A 27055-nucleotide genomic window follows, 5' to 3' on the forward strand; every position below is an offset into this window, starting at 1 on the left:
TAGGCCATGAATGGCTTTAAAGGTCAAAACCAGCACCTTAAATCTGACCCTGTACTCCACCAGGAGCCACAGCGAGCACAGTGATAGGAAGCACTTGGCCTAAGGCTGTGCACGCATCACGCATTTGAAGCACATGACATTCCCCAAAGAATCCTGGGAACTGTAGTTCGCCAAGGTGGTTGGGAATTACAGTTTTCTAAAGTCTAGACTGCAGTTCCCAGGCTTGTATGGAGGAAGCCATGCCCTTTAAATGCATGGCGTGCCCACAACCTAACACTTCTGAAGTCGAAATCTATGGAAAAAAAGGAAAGAACTTTAAGCATGCCTGACGCATTTAAAGTACAGTAGTACCTCGGGTTACAGACGCTTCAGGTTACAGACTCCGCTAACCCAGAAATAGTGCGTCAGGTTAAGAACTTTGCTTCAGGATGAGAACAGAAATTGTGCTCCAGTGGCACGGCGGCTGTGGGAGGCCCCATTAGCTAAAGTGGTACCTCAGGTTAAGAAAAGTTTCAGGTTAAGACACAAGAGCTACCCACCCTGGAAGAGTGGCAGATGAAGGTGATGGATTATATGGAATTGGCGGAAATGACTGGCAGAATCCGTGACCTGGGAGAAGAGTTGGTGGAAGAAGACTGGAAGAAATTTAAAGACTATCTTCAGAAACACTGTAAAATTAATGAATGTTAAAATGATGTTGGACTGAAAAAAGTGGCATTAGCAACAAAGTTAATAAGAATATGCAAAAATGAATTGATAAATGGATGAAAATATAGAGTTATAACATGTTAAGATATAGAGTTAAGATAAACGAAAGAGGGTAAGGATTTGCTGGCTTGATTATTTAACTGGGAATACAAAAAGGGGAGGTGTGAGGAGGCCAAGGAAATAAGATAACGAGTCAGGGTTACAAAAATGGATTTGTTTTTATTTTCCTTTTCTTATTTTATGTATTTTTCTATGTTTCTTTTATTGTATTTCTTTCTTTTTATATGATCTTTTAAATTCATGTTTTTGTAAAACTCCAATAAATATCTTATAAGGAAAAAAAAAAAAAGTTTCAGGTTAAGAACGGACCTCCAGAACGAATTAAGTACTTAACCCGAGGTACCACTGTAGCTGTTGGTCTGACAAGTCACTGGCTGTTTCCATGAATCTGTCATATAATTGACAGTGGAAGACATTCCCCTCCAGACCTGTGCTTGACCTTCCAGAATCAGGTTCTCTTTGGTCCTGATCCAACGGCTCTCCCCATCTTCTCAACTCATCAAGTGTCTTAGCACAGCAGTTGCTTCTGTTAACCTTGCCTTTGCTTGCCCGTGTTTCTTTTGAGAAACAGCAAAAACAAAACCCAGGCATTTTCCCATCGGAACTTTGCATTTCCAGGAATTTCCTGTGTCCTTGCTCAAGCTGTTGACGTATCATAGGTAGCAACCTGGGATACGCAGCAGAAAATGGAGGGGTGCAGTAAACATGCTTAAAAGGCTAGAAGTGTAAAAGACTAAAAACTTGCTGCGTAATCCTGAATCACAAACAAAAAGGAGACATTAAAAAAAATTCAAAACTTCTTGTGGATGAATTCAAAGTACACTAGGAAAAGCCACATACAAACTTGGGTTGTGTCTTTACATGTAAACATGGGACAGAGCTGGGATGTTAAAGGGAAGAAGGCAAAACATAGTGGCCAGAAGCCAGCACAGACTCCACAGAGTTTAATGGGACGAGGGCATGTCACTGCACACTGGATTTTGGGAATCCCAGCCTGGGTGTGCTCACAAGGAAGTCGCAATGAACATGCTGTCCTCTTGCTACCTGTGCCTGGACTGGAAAACATTTGTACATTATATTTTGCTTATTCCTTGGTAACAATTTTACAAAAGAAATGGGTTCGCCTGCAGGTTTCTGGCTGCACAGCCTTTAACTGTATGTCTCCTCCACAAAGGAAACGTTTTGGGCTGGAATATCAAATAGCACCATTTGAATGGGCACACCCACACACATATTTAGCTGTCCGCAGTACGTTAGCTCAAGACTAGCTGACCAACATCAGCAGGCAACCTGAACTTCCTGGAAGCTACACAGCACAGCCACTATGGAGAGTCAGGTGTGGTCGAAAGGGTGGATAAAATGGTGAATACACACCTGCTTAATGTCCACTGGAAGCCCACCCACTCCCAAACCAACAGTGTATATCCTTGCAGAAAGGGAGGAGGACAGAAGGCTAGCCCACGCCTTGCCTCTCTATCAACCCCCAGCTTCCTAGTCTTCCTGAGCCAAGTTTTATCAGTACAGCACAACTGTAAGCATAGCTGCTGCCCTGGGGCCCCGTAAGCCAGGTCTACAAAGCCATACTAGTGTAAGGAAAGGCAACGCCTCTGCTTTGGCGGGCTGTGTGAGCCTCTGGAAGTACTGAGACACACCTGCCGGCATCCTGACATTTCCAGATTGGCACCGCTATTTCCCCCTCACCTCGTCTGCCTACATGGCACATTCCCGATAGCACCCCGGAGCTCAGGCAGGTGGCAAACCCTTCTTTGCTGCGGATAAGGTTTCAGGTCTGGACCTGTTTAGGCAGCAATACCAACCCAGCTGGCAAATATATATATATATGGGACGCGCGTTATGCTGTGGATTAAACCACAGAGCTTAGGACTTGCCGATCAGAAGGTTGGCGGTTCGAATCCCCACAACAGGGTGAGCTCCCGTTCCTCGGTCCCTTCTTCTGCCAACCCAGCAGTTCAAAAGCACGTCAAACTGCAAGTAGATAAATAGGTACCGCTCTGGCGGGAAGGTAAACGGCGTTTCCGTGCGCTGCTCTAGTTTGCCAGAAGCGGCTTTGTCATGCTGGCCACATGACCCGGAAGCTGTACGCCGGCTCCCTCGGCCAATAAAGCGAGATGAGCGCCGCAACCCCAGAGTCGGCCATGACTGGACCTAATGGTCAGGGGTCCCTTTACCTTTATATAAACTCAAACTGCACCTGAGCCTGTCAGGATGCCACCTGAGCCAGCGTACACTCTACTTCACAGCCCACTCTACAGAAATTGTTGCCCGTTTCTTCCTGATCTTATGTATAAATTTGCTTTCCAGCAGATCTAATCCTCGACTACTCCGTCACACAGGTCCTAGGCGTCTTAACAGCTTCCCTTCACCAAGCAAATCACACAAAACGTTGCACTATCTGGTGGGGCACGTAAGTCTGGGATTCTTAGAATCATAAAAGATGCTGGATCGATACCCTCGCAGCTAACCGGGATCCTGCATGGAAATGACACTCTGCCCCAGAATCCCCTGGGCTGTCACAAAAGGATTATGGGACACATTCTGGAAGCTGGCCATGCTTGATGCAGAGGCGCTGGACTTCTGCACTGCTTAAAGGATGGTCCCATCCACCCCTTCCCCAGGCTGTCTCAGCCTGCCTTTACGCTCAGGCCAGACTTGCCTAGTGTGTGGAGTATTGAGCCTGTAAACGCCCCGGGTCCTGAAAGGCCCCTGCATCGCGGCTGCAGCTTGGTTTGCGCAACCACATTTCACGCTTGCGGTGCAGCTTTCACAAGGGAAAGCAGGGGCCCTGGAGACGGTGGCGGCCCCTGGCGCAAAGCCCACCCCCGTCAGACACGATCAGGAGGCGGCACAGAAGGTTCTGTGAGTCACTTCCTGCAACAATGAAGAACAGACTGCGGCGCTGCGGTAGGCATCTCAAAGCAGCGTTTACTTCCTTCTGTTCGTTGGAAGCGAGAGCTGCTTCAGTCCACCTGCAACAGTGATTATGGCAAAGAAAGAAACCTGAGTGAATTCTGTTCGGGTTCGCGTGGCCCCCGCAAAAGTCTCCTTCCCCTGTCATGGGGCTCCGGGTCTCACCGCGAGCACCGGGACGGCCTTCTCCCACTGCTGCGTCCCTATTTCCTCTTCTTCCCTTTCTTTTTCGGAGAGCCTGGCCACGGGAAGCCGCGGAACTCCAAGCAGGCAGCGGCGTTGTGGGCGATGTAGTAGAGGTTCAGCATGGCCGCCGGGCTCATGATGTCCACCTCGATGGCGCCCTTCTTCCCTTTCTTCCCTTTCCCTTTCCCCTTTCCTTTCCCCTTTCCTTTGCCTTTGCCTCCACCACCCTGCCAGGAAAAGCGGAGAAGGAGAGTCAGCGGGAGGCTGGGAAACAAGAACCATCTCAAACTGAAGAGTCTTCAAGTTCTAGAATTAGATCACTACAGCCAGCAAAAGACATAATAAATTGTGCATTCAGAACAAGGGGAAATACTGTATTTTTCGCTCTATAAGACGCACTTTCCCCCTCCTAAAAAGTAAGGGGAAATGAAGGCAGCCCTGTTTAGGGAAGCTTTTAATGTCTGATGTATTACTGTATTTTAATATTTTGTTGGAAGCCGCCCAGAGTGGCTGGGAAAGCCCAGCCAGATGGGCGGGGTATAAATAATAAATTATTATTATTATTATTATTATTATTATTATTATTATTATTATTATTAGTTAAGCAAACAAACAATGAAATCAAATAACAATTCCAAACATTAAACCAACAGGTTGGATAAATTTGAGTGTTAAAGCTGGGGGGGCACGATCTCTACCTGAAACCAAACAAATTGAAAAAAACAAAATGACTCAACATGGAGGGAATTCCAAAGACGGGAAGCCCCCATCTTCAGTGCCCCATCTGACTTACCTCTGGTTGCGGGGGGGGGGGGGGTTGGAGGGCAGCCTCAATATTTGGACCAGTTCAGGTGGGAAGTGACAGCCCTTTAGGAAACTCAAATCCAAAGTTATTTATGGTTCCACAGCAGTGGCCAGGAACCTGTTGCTCTCCTGTATACCTGAAAGAGCGTCTCCACCCCCATCGTTCAGCCCGGACACTGAGATCCAGCGCCAAGGGCCTTCTGGCGGTTCCCTCATTGCGAGAAGTGAGGCTACAGGGAACCAGACAGAGGGCCTTCTCGGTAGTGGCACCCACCCTGTGGAACACCCTCCCTTCAAATGTCAAGGAAATAAGCAGTTATCCTATTTTTAAAAGACATCTGGCAGCTCTGTTTAGGGAAGTTTTTAATATATAATGCTGTATTGTTTTTAACATGTGATTGGGAGCCACCCAGAGTGGCTGGGGAGACTCAGCCAGATGGGCGGGTTATAAATAATAAATTATTATTATTATTATTATTATTATTATTATTATTATTATTATTATTATATTATTACTCCTAACCGGAAGCTGCTGAAGTAAGTCTTCAAAGGCAGCCCATATGGATGGAATTCAGAGTGGCTGGGGCTCATGGGAGCTGGGAGTCCCATAACATCTGGAGGGCCATAAATCCCCCGTTGAATGTAATGTTGGATCCCTGGGAAACAAGAAGTCCAGCCTTGACAACAGTGGGCTAGAATGCAGCCAAAACGTTTCTTTCTTTCTTTGCAAAATGAAAGGTGTTATACAGCACAGTGCTGGGGGGGGGGGAGTATGTATACAGTCATACCTCCGGTTACAGCCGCTACAGGTTGCGGTTTTTGGGTTACGCACCCGCCAAAACCCGGAAGTACTGGACCAGGTTACTTCCGGGTTTCAGCGGTTGCGCATGCGCAGAAGCGCTAAATCGTGCTTTGCACATGCGCAGACGCGCCGAATCGCAACCCGCATGTGCGCAGATGCGCCTCTGCGGGTTGCGAGCGTGCATCCCGCGCGGATCATGTTCGCAACCCGAGCGTCCACTGTACTCCTAAACGTTTTGTGAATCTTTGTACTTTTTCCATTTACCGTATTTATCTCCCCCGATTTGAACTATAAAATGCTGATTTTTCTCGAGTCAAAATGAAAGTACCCCTAAACATTTTTTTAAAGAAAAAAAGCACTGGTGTTATATGCGTTATTTTAATGAAATAGAACAATTGAATGCAGGCTACTGTCGGGGTGGGAGAATAATGAAGCACCACCCAGAATGAATAAAGAGAAAGCCCAAGGGGTCTGGAAAAGAAACCGCTTTTCCTGCTGCCCCAGAAGCAACGAATGGTGCCTCGTTAGCACTGGGACTTGTGAAACTATACATTACCATAGTGATGTCCTTTCACTGGATTGAGCTGGTGACCATTGTGTCTAGTCTCAATGCAAGGTAATTAATTTTTTTAATACTTTCAAAGGCAATGCCTACAATGTAAAAAGAAAAGAAAGTACAGTAAAGGAATGATATAAGATGTTATAAGATAACACTGTTGTGATGACACAATATCTGACTTTACTGAACATTTTTGAGGATGGGAATCAGGGCATATTGTATAAAGAAAGGCCTGATTACCTGCATTATGGGCCTTTACCTTGTCATACCATAAATATGCATGCCAACCAAACACATTGTCGAATCCCTCCAAATCTAATAGATCTGCGTCTTCTAATTGCATCCATTCTTTAATCCAGCAAAGTGCAGCAGCTTCCAAATAAATTTTTAAATCTGGCAGGGAAAATCCCCCTCTTTTTTAGAATCCGTCAGTAATTTATATTTAATTCTGGGTTTCTTCCCCTGCCAGATAAATCTGGATAGTGCTTTTTGCCATTCTTTAAAACATTTCACATTATCTATAATTGGGAGGGCTTGAAACAAAAAAAAGCTGAATGTGGCAGCACATTCATCTTAATCACAGAAATCCGGCCCATTGATGACAGTTTTAGGTTTGACCATATCTCCAAATCTCTTTTAATTTCATTCTATAATTTACCAGTTGGGTGGCTTTTAAAGGAGATTAGACAAATCCATTGAAGAGAAGCTGATAGATGGAGCAAGCAGGAAGTATCTCACTGAACTCTTGGTACAAGAGAGTAGGGAAAGATTCATTTTCTGAAAAATGAGGCTCAAGGAAGGTCAGAAAAGGATAATTTCCTTACTGACCCGTTTCCCTTTATTCAATATGTTAATAGCACCCTCTCTGGCTATAGGGCAGGTCTATAACTCCAGCTGCTGTTAAAAGGTTGGGGCACTTCTCTTCGCCCCCTACTCCCCCCGCTTCCTTCACTCACAGGCAACGCATTTCCCTAGCCAACACGCGTCCTTTCCTTAACACGCGAGTCCGCGTTCCCACGTGCCGCCCGGGCTACACGCGTCCCGCGCGGACTCACCAGCCAAGCCAGCTCCTCCTCTCCCGACCCGTCCAAAGCGGAGCTCGCGCGCCCCCGCGCCTGCGTGCGCGGGACCAGACGGAGCCGCCGCCGCCTCGCGCTGCCAGTTTGCCGGGCGGAGCTTGGCCGTTCGGGGGCGGGGCTTGCCGCCTTCTGTTTACCTCGCCGTCCAGTTCGGTTGCCATGGTTCGGAAAAGGGGAAAAAAGGAGGAGGGGAGGGTCGATGAGGTCATTCCCTCGTAACCGGGCAACGAGCGTAACCCCGCGAGACCCGAGCCCGCGCGTGCGCACTCCGGGGGCAGTTTCGGGAGGACGTGTTACGCCGTTGTGAGGAGGGAGGAGAAAAGGCGGGAAAAAGTGGCGCCCGCGCGCGCCCCTCCCCCTGTGAGGGAAAAGGGCGGGAAAATCTCCTCACATTCTCTCTTAAATAGAAGAATCAGATAAATATAGTATTAAATAGAGAGATAGATAGATAGATAGCATATGCTATTGTATATTGTCTCCCTGCTTATTTAACTTATATGCAGAATTCATCATGCGAAAGGCTGGGCTGGATGAATCCCGAGCCGGAATTAAGATCGCCGGCAGAAATATCAACAACCTCAGATATGCAGATGACACAACCTTGATGGCAGAAAGTGGGGAGGAATTATTTTTTTAATATAAAATATTTATTGAAATTTTACAAAAACATACATAAAAAAGAAAATAAAAATACAAAATACAAAAAACAAATAAATACAAAAGAGTTAAAAACAAACCCATTTTTTGTAACTTTAAACTCATTAGCTTGTTTCCTTGACTTCCTCACACCTCCCCTTTTTGTATTCCCATTTAAATAATCAAGTCAGCAAATCCTTACCCTCTTTCGTTTATCTTAACTCTATATCTTAACATATTATAACTCTATATTTTCATCCATTATCAACTCATTTTTGCATATTCTCATTAACTTTGTTGCTAGTGCCTCTTATTTTCAATCCAACATCATTTTAACATTCATTAATTTTACAATATTTCTGCAAATAGTCTTTAAATTTCTTCCAGTCTTCTTCCACCGACTCTTCTCCCTGGTCTCGGATTCTGCCAGTCATTTCCGCCATTTCCATATAGTCCATCAACTTCATCTGCCACTCTTCCAGGGTGGGTAAATCTTGTGTCTTCCAATACTTTGCAATAAGTATTCTTGCTGCTGTTGTTGCATACATAAAAAAAGTTCTATCCTTCTTTGACACCAATTGGCCGACCATGCCCAGGAGAAAAGCCTCTGGTTTCTTCAGGAAGATATATTTAAATACCTTTTTCATTTCATTATAGATCATCTCCCAGAAAGCCTTAATCTTTGGGCACGTCCACCAAAGGTGAAAGAATGTACCTTCATTTTCTTTGCATTTCCAACACTTGTTATCGGGCAAATGATATATTTTTGCAAGCTTGACTGGTGTCATGTACCACCTGTATATCATTTTCATAATATTCTCTCTTAAGGCATTACATGCCGTAAATTTCATACCGGTGGTCCACAACTGTTCCCAGTCCGCAAACATAATGTTATGACCAATATCTTGTGCCCATTTAATCATTGCAGATTTAACCATTTCATCCTGCGTATTCCATTTCAACAGCAAGTTATACATTCTTGAAAGTATCTTAGTTTTGGGATCTAACAATTCTGTTTCCAATTTTGATTTCTCCACCTGGAAGCCATTTTTTTTGTCCAAATTATAGGCCTCTCTTATTTGATAATAATGAAGCCAGTCTCGCACTTTATCTTTTAATTTCTCAAAACTCTGCAATTTCAATTCATCTCCTTCTTGTTCCAGTATTTCCCAATATTTCAGCCATTTGGCCTCCATATTGAGCTTTTTCTGAGCCTTCGCTTCCATTGGTGACAACCACCTTGGGGAAAGTGAGGAGGAATTAAAGAACCTTTTAATGAGGGTGAAAGTGGAGAGCGCAAAATATGGTCTGAAGCTCAACATCAAAAAAACGAAGATCATGGCCACTGGTCCCATCACCTCCTGGCAAATAGAAGGGGAAGAAATGGAGGCAGTGAGAGATTTTACTTTCTTGGGCTCTATGATCACTGCAGATGGTGACAGCAGCCACGAAATTAAAAGACGCTTGCTTCTTGGGAGAAAAGCAATGACAACCTAGACAGCATCTTAAAAGCAGAGACATCACCTTGCCAACAAAGGCCCGTATAGTTAAAGCTATGGTTTTCCCAGTAGTGATGTATGGAAGTGAGAGCTGGACCATCAAGAAGGCTGATCGCCAAAGAATTGATGCTTTTGAATTCTGGTGCTGGAGGAGACTCCTGAGAGTCCCATGGACTGCAAGAAGATCAAACCTATCCATTCTGAAGGAAATCAGCCCTGAGTGCTCACTGGAAGGACAGATCCTGAAGCTGAGGCTCCAAGACTTTGGCCACCTCATGAGAAGAGAAGACTCCCTGGAAAAGACCCTGATGTTGGGAAAGATGGAGGGCACAAGGAGAAGGGGACGACAGAGTACGAGATGGTGGGACAGTGTTATTGAAGAGACCAGCATGAGTTTGACCAAACTGCGGGAGGCAGTGGAAGACAGGAGTGCCTGGCGTGCTCTGGTCCAGGGGGTCACGAAGAGTCGGACACGACTAAACGACTCAACAACAACAATTTGAAATATACTTGGAGTCAAGTGTGGATTTCATGCTCTTTATTCAGCTCACAGTAGAGAGGAATGGAACTTCCCCCAAACTGTCTGCTTTATATACATTATTTACACAATGATTGGCTAATTCCGGGATTCTCCTGTAGCCCAATCAGGTTGCGGATTCACTTCCACCTGGAGTTGGATTGGGTGGCTCCTGAGGACCAATCAGACTGCTGCATCCTGGATCCTATTGTTCTAGGACCAATCAGACTGCTGCATTCTGAATCCTATTGTTCTAGGACCAATCAGACTGCTACATTTCCACTGGAAATTATACAGTGGCTTAAAACTTCCCTCCTGAGTTCATGTGAATGCATCTGTGGTGATCTTTTTTACAAATTATTAAAATGAACAACGTGAAAGAACACACACACATCCTTGAAGAGTAGCTTTTATTCTTGGTTACAACTTGTGCTTAAAAACTGGACTGATTTCATATGGCCTTTTCCTTGAAAATGCTTTGTCTCGATGCACACTAAGAAACAAACGTTCTCACTCCACAGCAACAGAGCGAATACATGTATTCTGGGACTTGTGTTTACAGTTTTCTCACATTAAATAGGAAGCTTAAGGTTGCAAGGGGATTTAAAGAGTGCAGGTGCTTCACCAAGATATAGATATCTGGCTCCCACTCATACCAATGAACTATGGAACAATCTCTGGCATTCAAACATCTAGCAGGGAGTGAAATATATGTGCTACCCTTTTATATAAAATGTTTGCATGTTTCCACAGACATTGATTGGAGTAATTTGATAGTGTGCTTTTGTGCCTTTAAGAGGTAGCCTGGAAGAACATTGGCCAATGCATATAGGAGTAGAGAGAATAAGAAGGAACTAAAATCCTCTTACTTGCATTTTACAGAAAGAAAGGCTTTGCTGTGTTATACATTATAACTGTCAAAATGTCTTTTTGCACACACAAAGTACACACAGCTTTACCATAAACCTCAGTGTTTCCAGACTGGGTCTAGGGTTTGATTTTGGCCTCATTTCTGGCACAACAATCTCTCCAATCTCTCACACCCACAGAAGGTCCACTTGGGGGCAGGTTTAGTGATGTACAAAGAAATCCTTAAAACGTGAACAAGCAGAACATTTCTCACAACGTGAATAAGTAGAGCTCATGGAAGCAACGTAAGGAAAATTGAACAAATAATTTTTCATTCTAGATGTGGAGAAACTTGCTTAATTTGCAATTGGATCCCCCCAAACTGGTTCTGTATGCACTGTTTTCTATTAAAAGAATTGCTCCCATTCATAGTTTTCATGCCTAGATGCTCTTTGGAATATAGCTGGGTGCCCGTCTGACACTTACAGCTTGCTTTTTATGAACCGTGGAGTTTGCAGTTTCTAGGGAAGCAAACTGCATGGAGTGTTGCAAGTTTTTTTAAAAGGTACACATTTGCTGAGATATTTAGAAACATGAATTGTGCATGGTAGTGACTCAAGTCTTGGACAACTTGGCACACACAACAACCATCGCATGAAAGCAAGCAGGAAAGGAAAGCTCATCCATGTCAGATATTTAAATATATAATATTCAAGATAGATCAGTGTAAATGGATCAGAACCAGGACTTCTGTTGCTACCTGCAGGCCCATGTACAGTAGATTGAAGCAGTCAGGGAGAAAAGGGAAGATTCTTGCAAAGTTGAGGGCATTTTTACGGTGTTTAACATTTCAACTCGCCCTGAAAAGTTTTCTGCCAGACACAAGTACCCCCAAACACAGAAGGATCAGCCCTTTCTCCCAGGACACAGCACCTATTATCTGGAGAGACCAAGATGGCATTTGGTTCAGGTTAAGCTTCCCAGTGCCATCACGGATAGCGTAAAAGTTCTTCCCAGCGGATGGGCTGTGAGAACACTTCTCTCTCCAGCCATAGTTCATAAGAGTAATGGAAATCTTCAGGGAGGTCCAGGTGCTGGCCCAACACACTCTGCAAGCAGTTGTCCACTGGAGCAAATTCAGAGTCCTGGGATTTATCATACCTCCGGCTGTTAAAGGCTTCAATATTGGCTCTTAAAGTGCATTCTTCAGCTTGGAAGTCCCAGGGCCGAGCATCGATATCTACGTGCCAACAAGACAAGAGAGAGCCAAGATGAAAAGTGGAAGGTGCTCTTTCTGCTAATACAGAACAACCTCTTTTGCGTTGGGCCTGAGCCCACAGCTCTGACAGCGTTGAGACTCGTAGTGTCAATATGGTCTTTGGAGTGACATCCTTGGATTCCTAGTGGCCCCAAGAATGAGTCATTTCATCATTACTGGAGAGAATACCGTATTTTTCGCTCCATAAGACGTACCTGACCATAAGACACACCTAGTTTTTAGAGGAGGAAAACAAGAAAAAAAATATTCTGAACAAAACAGTGGATGTATGATTTTTGTGGTTCATGCTGCGGCCACAGACATGATATGTGATTTGACGGTGAGTTTGGGGTAGCTCAGTGCAAAAATCCTGAGAATCCATGTGGATCCACGCTTTGTAACCACATTTTTGCGCCATTGCGGCCCCACGAAACAGTGGATTTATGATTTTTTTTGGTGCAGGCTGTAGCCATGGACATGCTATATGATCTGATGGTGAATTTGGGGTGACCCAATGCAAAAATCCTGAGGATCCATGTGTTTTTATCTCCGCCCCCCCAGGCAGCCTCCTTTATCTCTAGAGTCCCATCACTTGCCGATCAGCTGCTCAGCAGCTTTGTTTCAACACCCCCTCCCCTCTTTCTAAAAAAAAAAAAAAGCACGATCTGCTTTTTGCCCCTGGGCAATTGGGCTCCAGGGACCACACATTCGCTTCATAAGACACACAAGACATTTCCCCTCACTTTTTAGGAGGAAAAAGGTGCGTCTTATGGAGCGAAAAATACGGTATATGCATTTCATGCCAATGGTCCCAGTCCCAATCAATTCTCCAGCTAAGACATCTCAGGTAGCTGGTACTGAGAAAGGTCTCAGATCTCTAAAGTCCTGGAGACCACTGCCAGTCGGAGGCTAAATGGAACAGCAAACTAACTCTGTATATGGCAGCTTCTGGGGTCACAATGGAAAGTACCCCAAATGGAGCACTCCATAAGCAGAGGGAACATCGCGTCTTAAAATCTGCAGTTAAGGAGCCCAGCTAAGTCAATAGACCTGAAAGTGACTAAACCACATTGACCTGATGGGGTTTATGACACAGTAACACCTGGAGGGGCAGCGTGGTTGGTGCCCTGTGCAAGCAAAAGAGACAGATCAAATGTTCAGAGATGGGAAATGCCCACAGAATACTCAGCCAAGACCAGCATCACTCTTCCAGGCAAGGAAGGCATTTGCAACACCCACCGTTGCCGTAAGCCCAATCATCGTTCATGCGATGGCGCACTTTCTGGTAGATGGCGGACATTGTCTTCATGTTGCTCTTCCTCCACTGGCGCCCGAGATACTTGGTCTGGATCTTCAGCAGCTTCAAGACGTAGAGCTGCATCATAGCTTGCTTGACTTTCAGAGCCCGTTTCAGGATAGGCGCAGACTTGAAGACCACCAACATCTAACGATAAAGCAAACAGGAAGCAACAGAACAAAATATATTTCTTTTAAGTCTTAATGATTGCAGGAACAGGCAAACAATACATTTAAGGCTTTCAATATGAGTGGAAAAGGGACGCGGGTGGCACTGTGGGTAAACCACAGAACCTAGGGTTTGCCGATCAGAAGGTCGGTGGTTCGAATCCCCGCGACGGGGTGAGCTCGCATTGCTCGGTCCCTGCTCCTGCCAACCTAGCAGATCGAAAGCACGTCAAAGTGCAAGTAGATAAATAGGTACCGCTCTGGCGGGAAGGTAAACGGCGTTTCCGTGCGCTGCTCTGGTTCGCCAGAAGCGGCTTAGTCATGCTGGCCACATGACCCGGAAGCTGTACGCCGGCTCCCTCGGCCAATAAAGCGAGATGAGCGCCGCAACCCCAGAGTCGGTCACGACTGGACCTAATGGTAAGGGGTCCCTTTACCTTTACCTTTATGAGTAGAAAAAGCAAACCCAGCAAGATATGGTAGAACATCTGCTTTGCAAGCTGAAGATGCCAGCCCTGGTTTCTCCAGGTGGCACTGGGGATCCTGGAAATCCTGGAGAGCCTCTACCAGTTAGCACAGACCAGGAGCAGGAACAGGAAACCTCCATCCCGGTATCTTGACCTACCTGGGGAGGCCAAGTTAATCTCTGTGGCTGTGTTACCCAAACCATGCCCACCTATGCACCAGCTCATGGGCCCAAGGACATGATTACATCCTGCATTGGCTATGTACCCAGTTCCCAGTAGGGAACAGGACCCCACAGCCAAGGCAGCAGGAGTTGATCTCCATTCATCAGCTGTTGAGTAGGGATTAAATAAGAGGGAATCGGGAAAAGTGCAGTAAGTGGGAGAGGGAAACAGGAGCTCTTCAGAACTCCAGAGATTCCTACTTCCTGGTGTCCAAACAACTCATTTATCACTCACAGCTCTGACTTCACTCATTGGCCAGACTGGTTCATTTAACAGGAATTGCTTAGAAGGGTACCTGCACATTTTACTTCGCAACCTGTTTCCTGGGAGGGCTAGAGACCTTTTTTACAAAGTGAAAGCTCAGAGTCTGGGGACCCTGGCTAGTGACACCAATGAAGGCCTGTGCTGGCAATCCGCTGGTTCGGATCAACAGAAGAATGTCCTATTTTGTTAAGCTTGCAAATCTTTTGTTTCAGAACAGTACAGGTTCATTAACGGGACGCAGGTGGCGCTGTGGGTTAAACCACAGAGCCTAGGGCTTGCCGATCAGAAGGTCGGCGGTTCAAATCCCCGCGACGGGGTGAGCTCCCGTTGCTCAGTCCCTGCTCCTGCCAACCTAGCAGTTCAAAAGCACGTCAAAGTGCAAGTAGATAAATAGGTACCGTTCCGGTGGGAAGGTAAACAGCATTTCCATGCGCTGCTCTGGTTTGCCAGAAGCGGCTTTGTCATGCTGGCCACATGACCTGGAAGCTGTACGCCAGCTCCCTCAGCCAATAAAGCGAGATGAGCGCCGCAACCCCAGAGTCGGTCATGACTGGACCTAATGGTCAGGGGTCCCTTTACCTTTACCTTTACCTTTACAGGTTCATTAAAATACACACACACACACACACACACACACACACACACACACTACATTTAAAGCCCAGGAAATAAATCTCTAAAATTCCAAAAAACCAGAAGCATTTTTACTTGGTATTATAGGTGAGGATATTAATAGACAAGATGTTAAATTGTTCTTATATGCAAAAAAGTGGCAAGAGTATTGTTAGCCCAGAAATAGAAGCAAGAAGAAATTCCAAGAAAAGAAGAATGGCAGACAAAATTTACGGACTACGCAGAATTAGATAAAATGACAGGAAGGATTTGAAACCTGCGGGACTAGAGATTCACAGAAGATTGGAAGAAATATACAAAACTATTTGAAGAGCAACTGTAATCAACAAATTACGCTAGTAGGACTACAAGAAGTTTTGTAAGGAGAAATATATGAAACATTGCAAAGTAGAGAAAGAATAGAGATATTAGTTGTGAGATTTAAATCTAATAGTGAAAGTAAGAAATGTATATTAAGTGAATAGATTGGAAAATTTTCAGATGTGATTGATGGAAGTGAAAAAAAACCTATAAGATGTAAAAGTATGTTTAATTACTGTTGAAAATGATATGTTAATATATATATATATATATATATATATATATATATATATATATATATAGAAATAAATCTCTAAAATTAGGGGGGAAAGCCATCTGAAAAATGTGTTTCTGTTGTTGGCATCCGTCTGCCTCGAGAGACAAAGGAGGAGTACACCTTTGGAGGTGAAGTCAAACTGTTGGAAAGTTACGGCGTCTGCTGTGGCTGTAGAGGAGAGCCATCTGAAACATGGGTTTCTAAAACCCACATGAAATTTGGAAAGTTGAAGCCATCTGCATTGCTGGGGGTGGCATCACATAATTTGCCAGCTCACGCTCTCTTCTCTAGATACAGCAGAGTAGATGAATCATTCTTTCATTACATATTTGGTCTCACGACACACACTGCGGGAGCACGTCAGCTCAGCGTGTAACATCTACATAGGCTAGTTCAGCCAGCTGGCGTCTCACCATCGTCCTGGAATGCTTCCATTTGGTCAGTTTGTTGAGGATCCTCAGAAGGTTGATGCAGGAGAAGAGGTTCCTCCAACAGAACTGGTTGTTGTCCCCCACTTCCTGCAATCGAGGAGGAAGGAAGCAGTCACAACATGAATAGGCTAGTAAGGACTGATAAAGCTTTAAACAGCCTGGGCCCGGCACAGCTACAATACGATACAATACAATACGATATCTTTATTGTCATTGTCCCATACAGAACAGTGAAATTGAAAAATCTACATAAGACATTCAAAAACCTCCAAAAACTCTGAAACCCCATTTTAAAATACAATATACTATAAAAGGTAAAGGGACCCCTGACCATTAGGTCCAGTCGTGGCCGACTCTGGGGTTGCGCGCTCATCTCGCTTTACTGGCTGAGGGAGTGGCTATTTAAAAGGGCTCCATGAGCAGAGGATTTCTCCTGCGCTCCGAAATGAATGGGCTTCCTATTTTAAGAGGGTTTGTTGCTGGGGTATGGATTGCTCTAATTTGAGAGGTACTCAAAACTGATCTTTTGTGGGAAGTTTGGCCCCAAGAAGGGACGTGGGTGGCGCTGTGGGTTAAACCACTGAGCCTAGGGCTTGCCGATCAGAAGGTCGGCGGTTCAAATCCCCGTGACGGTATGAGCTCCTGTTGCTCAGTCTCTGCTACTGCCAACCTAGCAGTTCTGAGTACTGAGCCACGCCTGCCGGCATCCTTACATTTCCAGATTGGCACCGTTATTTCCCCCTCACCTCGTCTGCCTACATGGCACATTCCCAACAGCACCCCGGAGCTCAGGCAGGTGGCAAACCCTTCTTTGCTGCGGATAAGGTTTCAGGTCTGGACCTGTTTAGGCAGCAATACCAACCCAGCTGGCAAATATATATATTTGCCCACAGCGGGTGATGCTGTGGATTAAACCACAGAGCTTAGGGCTTGCCGATCAGAAGGGCGGCGGTTCGAATAATCCCCACAACAGGGTGAGCTCCCGTTGCTCGGTCCCTTCTCCTACCAACCTAGCAGTTCAAAAGCACGTCAAACTGCAAGTAGATAAATAGGTACCGCTCCGGCGGGAAGGTAAATGGCATTTCCGTGCGCTGCTCTGGTTCGCCAGAAGCGGCTTAGTCATGCTGGCCACATGACCCGGAAGCTGTATGCCGGCTCCCTCGGCCAGTAAAGCGAGATGAGCGCCGCAACCCCAGAGTCGGCCACGACCGGACCTAATGGTCAGGGGTCCCTTTACTTTTTACTTGGCCCCAAGAAAACCTGCCGCATAGCAAAGGAATCATTAACCACCGTCCGTTCACTTAGTAAACCACTAGAGGTCACCGTTGCTTCAGAGTACAGCACTTTGATGGCCATAGGGAAGAGTACCTCTCAAATTGGAGCAATCCATACCCCAGCAACAAACCCTCTTAAAATAGGCAGCCCATTCATTTCGGTGTGCAGGAGAAATCCTCTGCTCATGGAGCCCTTTTAAATTGCCAGTCACAGCCCAGTTTGCACTTTAGCAAGTGTAGATGGGGGTGGAGACACACAAACAAGTCTAATTTTTTTCCAAGAGGCAGAGGCATAAATCATCTTGCTTGATTACTACAGTAAGCCTGCAACTTACACAGGGGTTAGGCTCTGGGGATCGCACCCAAAGCCAAAATCATGTATAGTCAAAACCCATTTGGGATCAATGGCAGGAGCATAGCTGTCAACTTACAGATTTGAAAATAAGGGACCAGCAGCCTCGGAAATAAGGGATCAGCAGCCAAAATAAGGGATTTTCAGAGCACAGGTATGTTCAACTTCTGAGCCCCTCCGAGCCAAAGGCAGAAAGCCCAGCCAGCAGCCAAACGAAGCCTCAAACGGTGGTTCCCACAGCGCAGCAACCCGGCAAAGGGGATGCAGCAAGGAAAACTACCGCCACCTCTCCGCTGGGAAGCGCTGAGCAAAGGCGAGTCCCCAGGCAACGTGGCCGATTTGATGGGCACAAGGCATGCAAGCTCCACCCCCCCAGTCGTTCTTAGACTCCTTATTGGGTGAGCAACGCAGCCGAGCAACACAGTTGGAGCTTCCCTCCTCCCTGGCCGGCAGGGAGGGAGGGAGAGGAGCTGCTTCCTTTGAAACCCAGGAAATTTAAGGGACATCATCAATAAGGGACAGCAGCGGGACACGGCGCTGGGATAAGGGACTTTCCCGCCAAATAAGGGACGCTTGGCGGCTATGGGCAGGAGGGATTGCCAAAGTCGTTTTCCCCAGAACGCCATACCATAGCTGTCAACTTTTCCCTTTTCTTGCGAGGAATCCTATTTGGAATAAGGGAATTTCCCTTTAAAAAAGGGAAACGTTGACAGCTATGCGCCACCCCCTTTTTTTAAAGGCGTGTTCCCTGCCTGAAATCCTGGACAGCTGCTGGCAGTCAGTATTCGTAATATGGCGGTCTGATTAAGAGTTCTGGGAAACTTGAAATCTTGCACACTGTTTTATGACGGCTTGGTAGGTTTAATATGGGCTTTGGAATCGATCAGCAAGTGCATTATTAATCCCATTTTACAGAGAGCAAATGGAGGCCCCCAACATTGTATCTTGCCTAGCCCACAGGCAACGTGGATGTGAAGAGTAATCGTCGTTCTCCTTACCAAGCTTTCAGCGTTGAGTTCTGGTAACTCATGGACCGTGCAGGAGGGATAATCCAGGACAGAGATGCTTCAGGGGAAATCAGAGGAGAGACACACACATGCATCAGTTCACTGCCATTACAGACAGATGTCAACGCATCAGGTTTAAAATTGCCTTTGTGTTCCCAGAAGGGACGGGAGATTAACTTTCATGCAGGCACTACCTGTTTTTGGCAGTGATGTAGGACATGATATTCTGGTTGAAGAACTTCAGAATCAATGGGATGCAGTTGGCAAACACCAGGTGCTGAGAGACATACTCAAACTGGAGAGAGAAGGGAGTCCAGAACATGAAACAGGAAAGGGGGTTAACTAACACACACACACAAACACCACAGCTACTTCCAATATTTGTTTCTGGGCATGTCTCTTCAGACAATCAAAAGTTTCACATGGGACCACTTGATGGCATAGCTGTCAACTTACAGATTTGAAAATAAGGGACCAGCAGCCTCGGAAATAAAGGATCAGCAGCCAAAATAAGGGATTTTCAGAGCACAGGTATGTTTGACTTCTGAGCCCCTCCGAGCCAAAGGCAGAAAGCCCAGCCAGCAGCCAAACGAAGCCTCAAACGGTGGTTCCCACAGCGCAGCAACCCGGCAAAGGGGATGCAGCAAGGAAAACCACCGTCACCTCTCCGCTGGGAAGCGCTGAGCAAAGGCGAGTCCCCAGGCAACGCGGCCGATTTGATCGGCACAAGGCATGCAAGCTCCACCCCCCAGTCGTTCTTAGACTCCTTATTGGGTGAGCAACGCAGCCAAGCAACCCAGTTGGAGCCTCCCTCCTCCCTGGCCGGCAGGGAGGGAGGGAGAGGAGCTGCTTCCTTTGAAACCCAGGAAATTTAAGGGACATCATCAGTAAGGGACAGCAGTGGGACACGGCGCTGGGATTTCCCGCCAAATAAGGGACGGTTGACAGCTATGCTTGATGGGCTCCAGCTTCCAATTTCTCTCCTTCCCCACATTTCAGGCTTAGCACAGTCCTCTTGGCAGCTGCAACATGTCCTTAAAGCTCTTTTTGGTCTGACAGTCTAACCCTTTTATGGGAATAAAATGCCTACCTAAACTACATCCCAAGGACTGACTGCTGGCCATTGCTGCCAGCTCCTAAAAGCCTACCTGGTAGCCCCAAAAGCTGATATTACAACACTGGAAAGACCATCCCCCTCACCCCAAACCTGTTCTGTACACTAGTGGAGAGTGGTTATACATAATCCTGCTTTCAATACTATCTACGGCTGCAAACATGGGGTGTGTGTGTCATACTGCTTTGTTTCCACTCGGTTCACGTCCCATAGCTTCCTCCTGAAATCATGTAAATTCCTCTGCTCCCCATTCATCTTGCACCTCTTTATACCACAGATGTGACTGCTGGGGGGGTGTTCCTGCTTTTGTTGTGAAATAGTACAAGTGCCCCTCCAGACAGCAAAAATGCGTTAATATTGGGGGAGCATCAAAGTGCAGCTAATAAAGCAGAATTATGTGTGTGAAACTTGGGAAATTAGAATATCGTGGAAAAGTTCATTTATTTCAGTAATTCAACTTAAAAGGTGAAACTAATATATGAGATAGACTCATAACATGCAAAGCGAGATATGTCAAGGCTTTATTTGTTATAATTGTGATGATCATGGCGTACAGCTGATGAAAACCCCAAATTAACAATCTCAGAAAATTAGAACTTTAGAATAGTTTCACCTTTTAAGTGGAATTACTGAAATAAATGAACTTTTCCATGATATTCTAATTTTCCGAGTTTCACCTATATATCCACCTCTACCGCAGTATTATTGCATCAATGACAGGTTGCAGAATGCACCTGCAAAACGAAACACCAGTCTGAAGAACCGCTCTTAAGAGAACCACAGATAACAGAGAACCCCAAATGCAAACACCAATCTAAGAAACCTGGGAGGGAAAGGGACCAAAGTCTGCCTTATTAATGCTCCAAAGACGCACCTGATAAATGTGGTTCAGCTTGAAATGCTTCAGGAGCAGCAGAAGCAAGGCCGAGATGCTCTTCACAATGATCTCTTTGTGCCTGTTCACGTCGATCCCCAGTTTCATGCTCTGAAGGACTGTGATGCTAACCCAGAAAGGGGTGGGGAAAAGGAGGAAGAACTTAAAAGCAGCTCAGAGTCGACCCAGTTCAAAATCCAGGCAAAAAAAACAACACAGGGAGGGGGCGAAGCAGGTCCAGCAAAAGGTGAGGGCTGGGGAAAGTTTCAAAGACCAATCAGACATAATAATAATAATAACCTTTATTTATACCCCACCCTCCCCAGCCAAGACTGGGCTCAGGGCGGCTAACGCCAGATATAAAACAATTGATTAAGATACAACTTAAAAACAATATTACAGTGGTACATCAGGTTAAGTACTTAATTCGTTCCGGAGGTCCGTTCTTAACCTGAAACTGTTCTTAATCTGAAGCACCACTTTAGCTAATGGGGCCTCCCGCTGCCGCTGCGCTGCCGGAGCACGATTTCTGTTCTCATCCTGAAGCAAAGTTCTTAACCTGAAACACTATTTCTGGGTTAGCGGAGTCTGTAACCTGAAGTGTATGTAACCTGAAGCGTATGTAACCTGAGGTACCACTGTAAAATACAACATTAAAAAGCAGCCTCATTTCAATAGAAACTCAAATCAAACCTAGATGGCTGATTTAGCCCCTGAGCCTGAGGTCCTCCATCTCTGGCACACCAGAAGTCAGAGGATGAGAAAAACGGTGAAAAAGATGAATAATCAAGCGGAGGCCCAGGTACTTCTTTTCTTTGATGTGATTCCTACTTCAGGCTAGCAGTTCACTGCAACGCTGCCTGCTAAGATGCCTGACATTCTTATTTAAAAGCAAACGGCTGCATTTCACCATCTTTCTTTGTAACAACAATTAAGGAGGCCGTGGGGTTGTGAGGAAGCAAGGGCCCAATGATTTGTGGAAGGAAAAAAAAGGTCACCCACCAAAACCCCACGGAAAGGAAGGTTAGTGCAACTGGCAAACCTCATCCATGAGAATTCCCCTCCATTTTGCTAATTTTAAACGTAATTTATTTTCTCATTAACTGATAGAGAATTGTGAACTGCCCTGAGACCTGTGGGAACACAGGTGGTACACAGATTTTAAGAGTACTAAAGGTAAAGGTAAAGGGACCCCTGACCATTAGGTCCAGTCGTGACCGACTCTGGGGTTGCTCATCTCGCTTTATTGGCCGAGGGAGCCGGCGTACAGCTTCCGGGTCGTGTGGCCAGCATGACTAAGCCGCTTCTGGCGAACCAGAGCAGCGCACAGAAACGCCGTTTACCTTCCCGCCGGAGCGGTACCTATTTATCTACTTGCACTTTGACATGCTTTCAAACTGCTAGGTTGGCAGGAGCAGGGACTGAGCAATGGGAGCTCACCCCGTCGTCGCGGGGATTCGAACCGCCGACCTTCTGATCAGCAAGTCCTAGGCTCTGTGGCTTAACCCACAGCACCACCCGCGTCCCTTTAAGAGTACTAGCAGAGCCTAAATGCAATCAGAAGGTCCACTGGGGCCATATTCTAACATGCCAAACACTGCTACAGCTTTTACCAGGCTACAGCTTCTATTGCTGTCTGCAAATCCTAATGAATTTGGTATTATTGCTGCTCTGTAGGGGGCACATATATTACCACATTTTTCACTCTATAAGACGCACCAGACCACAAGACGCACCTAGTTTTTGGAGGAGGAAAACAAGAAAAAAAATATTCTGAATTTCAGAAGCCAGAACAGCAAGAGGGATCGCTGTGCAGTGAAAGCAGCGATCCCTCTAGCTGTTCTGGCTTCTGGGATAGCTGCGCAGCCTGCACTCGCGCCATAAGACGCACACACATTCCCCCTTACTTTTTAGGAGGGAAAAAGTGAGTCTTATAGAGCAAAAAATACGCTAAACCCTGCCACAGCCTTCTGAGGATTCAGCACTGCAACGAAGGAAAAAGACACTCGCATATACATCCCAAAAGACCATGTTTCAAATGGGTAAGCCTGACTCCCAAAAAGTTGATCTGCAACAAGTGTGCGACATCCATCACAGAAACCTGACGGACCTTTGCCCATTGCCCAGCTCAGGCTCAGGGGAGATTACACGGATGTCACCCAGCAGGTGATTTATCAGTCCAGCACTTACGGCATCTCCTCAGGTAACACGTCGGCCAGGATGTTGATGGAGTCTGTCTTGGCCTTGGAAGTTGGCGCTGCAGCTAACAGGATCTTCAGCAGAGCTATCTGTAGCAGGGGGGAACACCCGCCCCAGACCCCAAATCAGGCATTGTGACGTTAACATATGAGAGTGCTGGAGGTGAACTAGTTAACAAGTTACCCAATCAGAACCCAGGCATCCTCAGTACATAAAGATAGTAGGTTACTTTGATGTAGTTTGTTAATCTTCAGATAGATCTTAAGGGCCAGAAAGAGAGTTCACAAAGAGATGGTTAATACTGCCATCCTGCCTCTCCTGTTTATGACCTCCGGGGTTTCCTAAAAGCATTCTTCCTTGCTTCCTCTTTTATTTACTCTGAGCTACATATGCATGCTCAAGTAGGAAATAGTTTCTTTGTAGTTAAAATAATTTCTCTGATCTGACTTGTCCCACGTGGTTGGTTTTTTTTAAATGCTCAGAGGAAATCTGATTGGTTCTTATGAACACTGTGTAAAAAGTTCTTTTGTGAGTAAAACGACCTGGGCCGAGGGATGGAGAGGAATTATTATTGGCACCCCTCCCAGGGTCTTGCTGGTCAAGCCTCGTGTGTATTCTATTAATCAGAGTCCAATCCTTCCTTGCTTTTGGAACACAACAGGTGCAGTCACTGTCTCTTAACCTAAACTACCTCACAGGGCTGTTGTGAGGATAAAATGGGAAAGGGAGAGAACCGTGCCACACCACAATGAGCTTGGAGAAAAGGAGAGACATGAATGCGATCAGTCAGTGTAATCCAGTTTGCCACAACTGCAAAAGGCACACGACTGATTTGCCAATGCCCATTCCCCGTTGCGACGTCTCAGCACTGCTAAGGTCCCGATCCTCATTTTCCCTCCTGCACGTAGACAGATGATACCCACCATGTACTGTGGCAAGTTGTACAGCATCACCCGGTAGAGTATTTCGCAGGGGGTCTCCTGCACGTCCTCTTCCCCCTGAAGCACAACAGGATGGATACAGGAGGGAGAGATGGGAAGGGAAGGCTGTGAAGTGCAGCCGTCACACCATTTTCCAAACCAATCAGGAAACAAAAGGAGGTACGGGGCGGGAAAGGGGGAGCTCCACTTGCAGCCCAATACTCAAAACCAGGTGCTGGTTTTGACCTTTAAAGCCCTATGCAGCCTAGGACCCACGTACCTACGGGACGGCCTCTCCTGGTATGCCCCGCGGAGGACCTTAAGGTCCACAAATGACAACACTTTAGAGGTCTCAAGCCACAAGGCAGTTAGATTGGTCTCAACCAGGGCCAGGGCCTTTTCAGTACTGGCCCCGACTTGGTGGAACGCTCTGTCCCAAGGGACTAGGGCCCTGCGGGACTTGACATCTTTCTGCAGGGCCTGCAAGACAGATCTGTTCCGCCTGGCTTTTGGTTTGGACTCGGTCTGACCCTTATGTTTTCCTCCCCTTATGGTTTTGATCTATGGGCTGCTTTTAAAATGAGGCTGAATTGACCTGCGCCTCCATGGACAGCTGTGAGTCCAATAAATGCCCCGTACATCCTTCCAGATTTGGGAACTTTCCTCTTTTACATTTTCACGTCAATTAGAACGAGATTTAGCAGGAGGTTTACACTGCTGTTCTGAAAAAATTGGGGTGTAGCCCAAGAGACGGACTCCGAAGGAAGCTTACCAAAGACATGGGACACTTCTCCAGCTCCTCTTCATTCCTGATCTGCACTTCGGAAATCGAGACATATTTATGCTGGGGGACAAGATGAAAAACGGGAGGCTTCGGTCAAAAGATCATGGCAACTTGAGCGGCAAACCAGTGGGCAGCCCCAATGTGATTATCAGACACCCCCAGAGTGGAGGGCACCCTCGGGTTCCTTTCTCATTTCACCACCAAGGCAGGTGGTCAGAGAAAGAGTTACTGTAGAGGCATCTCAGACCAGCTAGCAGGAACTTCTAGGCAAAGTCTTCCAAGACCAGGAGCTATGGGAAGGACAGTAAGCCATAATCCCATGGCTCCTTGTCTCCGAAGGCTTTGCTGACAGTCTCTCTGTAAACTGGCCCAAGACATCTTCAATCACGGTGGCAGCAATGACTGAGGGACTAATGCACAACTGACGGGACGCAGGTGGCGCTGTGGGTTAAACCACAGAGCCTAGGACTTGCCAATCAGAAGCTTGGTGGTTTGAATCCCCGCGATGGGGTGAGCTCCCGTTGCTCGGTCCCTACTCCTGCCAACCTAGCAGCTCGAAAGCACGTCAAAGTGCAAGTAGATAAATAGGTACCACTGCGGCGGGAAGGTAAACGGCATTTCTGTGCGCTGCTCTGGTTTGCCAGAAGCGGCTTAGTCATGCAGGCCACATGACCTGGAAGCTGTCTGCGGTCAAACACTGGCTCCCTCGGCCAATAAAGAGAGATGAGCGCCGCAACCCCAGAGTTGGTCACGACTGGACCTAAAGGTCAGGGGTCCCTTTACCTTTACCTAATGCACAACTGACAAGTCCTTGTTAGGATTTCATGCTCCCCGATGCTGATTTTATGATTGGTATATTTCACACGCCTGTCTGAATGGAGCTGAGAAAGGAAGATTGTCTTATTTATCTCTCTTCCGGTGTGAGAGTCAGTGAACCTGCACCGCATTTTTCGCTCCATAAGACACACTTTTTTCCTCCTAAAAATAAGAGGAAAGGTCTCTGCGTCTTATGGAGCGAATGTGTAGTCGATCGCTGGCTCCCTTTCTGCCCCTTGCCCAGGCCTCCATTGTTCTGCAGACGGAGGCCATTTGTTTCCCCAGCGACATGGGACTGGCTGATTAGATTATCTGTCTGGAAACTGTAGAAACGGCTCCCTTTCCTTTCCTAAAGAAGCTGCAGAACTGTGAGTTGAACCCCATAAAAACAGGGCTTTTCCCCTTTGCAAAAGAAGCTGCACAACTGTGAGCTGAGCCTCAAAAAACCGGGGCTTTCTCCCTTTCCTCCTCTAAAAACTAGGTGTGTCTTATGAAGCAAAAAATACGGCAATTTCACTATTACGCTGTTCTGTTTGTTGTTGGAACTGGAGAGAACAGACGCCATAATGCTGTTGTCTGTAAATATTCTGTAAATAAATAGTAGTTTAGAACTACGATGCCTCTTTCTTTCGCTGTGTCAAGAGAGAAGGCTAGTGTGCATAAATCAAGTTGGTTTATGTTGCTGAAGGGCCCTGGAGAAGAAGGGATGTCTTTTCCAGAGCTATGCTCGCCGGAGGATGCTCAGAGGTCCGGGGTGGGGGCTGCAGATAGCCCGGAGCGCTCTCCCAACAGCCCCCACCCCACAAAACCCACCATCAGAAAGAGAGGCGCCATCATGTAAGCGCCTAAGTTAGAATTTACCTGTTTTAAGGTCTTTTAAGGTGGAGGGAGACCTTTACCACATGTGGTGGACCTGTGGTAAAGTGAAGGGCTTCTGGGAATTAATTTACAATGAACTTAAAAAAATCTTTAAATATACTTTTCTAAAAAAGCCCAAAGCCTTTCTACTGGGATTGACAGGAAAGGAAATTTTAAAAAAGCCTCTTTCTATATGCCATGGTGGCAGCAAGAACTATGTTGGCCCAGAACTGGAAAACAGATGTAATACCTACTATTATGGAATGGCAGGTTAAAATGATGAATTATGCAGAGCTGGCCAAAATATCAGGAAAATTAAGAGACCAGGATGAACAGAAGTTTCAAGAAAGTTGGAGTAAATACTTTACGTATATAAGAGACAACTTTAAAGACACTGGCAGGGTTAGAATAACAGTGTATGGTACATAAAGTAAAACATACAAAATGCATGATGTTAGAATTTATATGATACTTACCGAAGGAATGGAGGGAAGTCCAAAGCTCGGCAGAGCTTAGATAAATATGTGATTTATTTGTATAAGGTATGTATGTATGTATGTATGTTCAATGGAAAATCAATAAAATAATAATAATAATAAAGAATTTACCTGTTTTAGGGTCTTCACACTTTCATGAATGGGGCGTGGTAACCCCACTAAGGTATCTGTGTCCCTGAAAGAGGGAGGGGGGAGATAGGGGGCAGGAACGAGAGGCTTAGTGTCAAACCATCATCTAATTATTCATAGTGCACTTTATCTCTCTATCAAATAACAATTTCTCCGCCTTGCATCACCTTATTTTTTTAAGCTGCGGACCATGCAACAACAAACATGCAAGCCATCGTTTGTTTCTGTACCTCTCAGCCATTTGCATTGTTAAAATATAAATATACACAGACTCAGAAAGCCTACTAA

The 27055-nt window shown here is 46.0% G+C and overlaps 2 protein-coding genes across 2 annotated transcripts in view; both read right to left on the reverse strand.

The window, feature by feature from the left end:
• Nucleotides 1–3695: 3695 nt before the first annotated feature.
• SMKR1 (small lysine rich protein 1) lies at nt 3696–11458 on the reverse strand (the record flags this gene model as incomplete). The annotated part of the gene is made up of 3 exons (XM_083574803.1): nt 3696–4109; nt 7103–7484; nt 11388–11458. The coding sequence occupies 3 exons, from the start codon at nt 11456–11458 to the stop codon at nt 3900–3902; spliced, it is 663 nt and encodes a 220-aa protein (XP_083430929.1). The 3' UTR covers nt 3696–3899.
• Nucleotides 10172–27055, reverse strand: part of STRIP2 (striatin interacting protein 2) — a 61499-nt gene continuing 44615 nt past the window's right edge. Inside the window, exons 12-21 of the mRNA XM_083572700.1 lie at nt 26750–26813; nt 24456–24527; nt 23687–23761; nt 22755–22852; nt 20565–20691; nt 18771–18871; nt 18568–18634; nt 15926–16030; nt 13125–13329; nt 10172–11867 (exon numbers count right to left, since the gene is read on the reverse strand). Coding sequence (XP_083428826.1) covers nt 11617–11867; nt 13125–13329; nt 15926–16030; nt 18568–18634; nt 18771–18871; nt 20565–20691; nt 22755–22852; nt 23687–23761; nt 24456–24527; nt 26750–26813 — 1165 coding nt within the window. The 3' untranslated portion in view covers nt 10172–11616. The remainder of the gene's footprint in view (nt 11868–13124; nt 13330–15925; nt 16031–18567; nt 18635–18770; nt 18872–20564; nt 20692–22754; nt 22853–23686; nt 23762–24455; nt 24528–26749; nt 26814–27055) is intronic.

This window comes from Podarcis filfolensis (assembly GCF_964270895.1).
Source record: "Podarcis filfolensis genome assembly, chromosome: 10".
Classification (NCBI taxonomy): Eukaryota; Metazoa; Chordata; class Lepidosauria; order Squamata; family Lacertidae; genus Podarcis; species Podarcis filfolensis.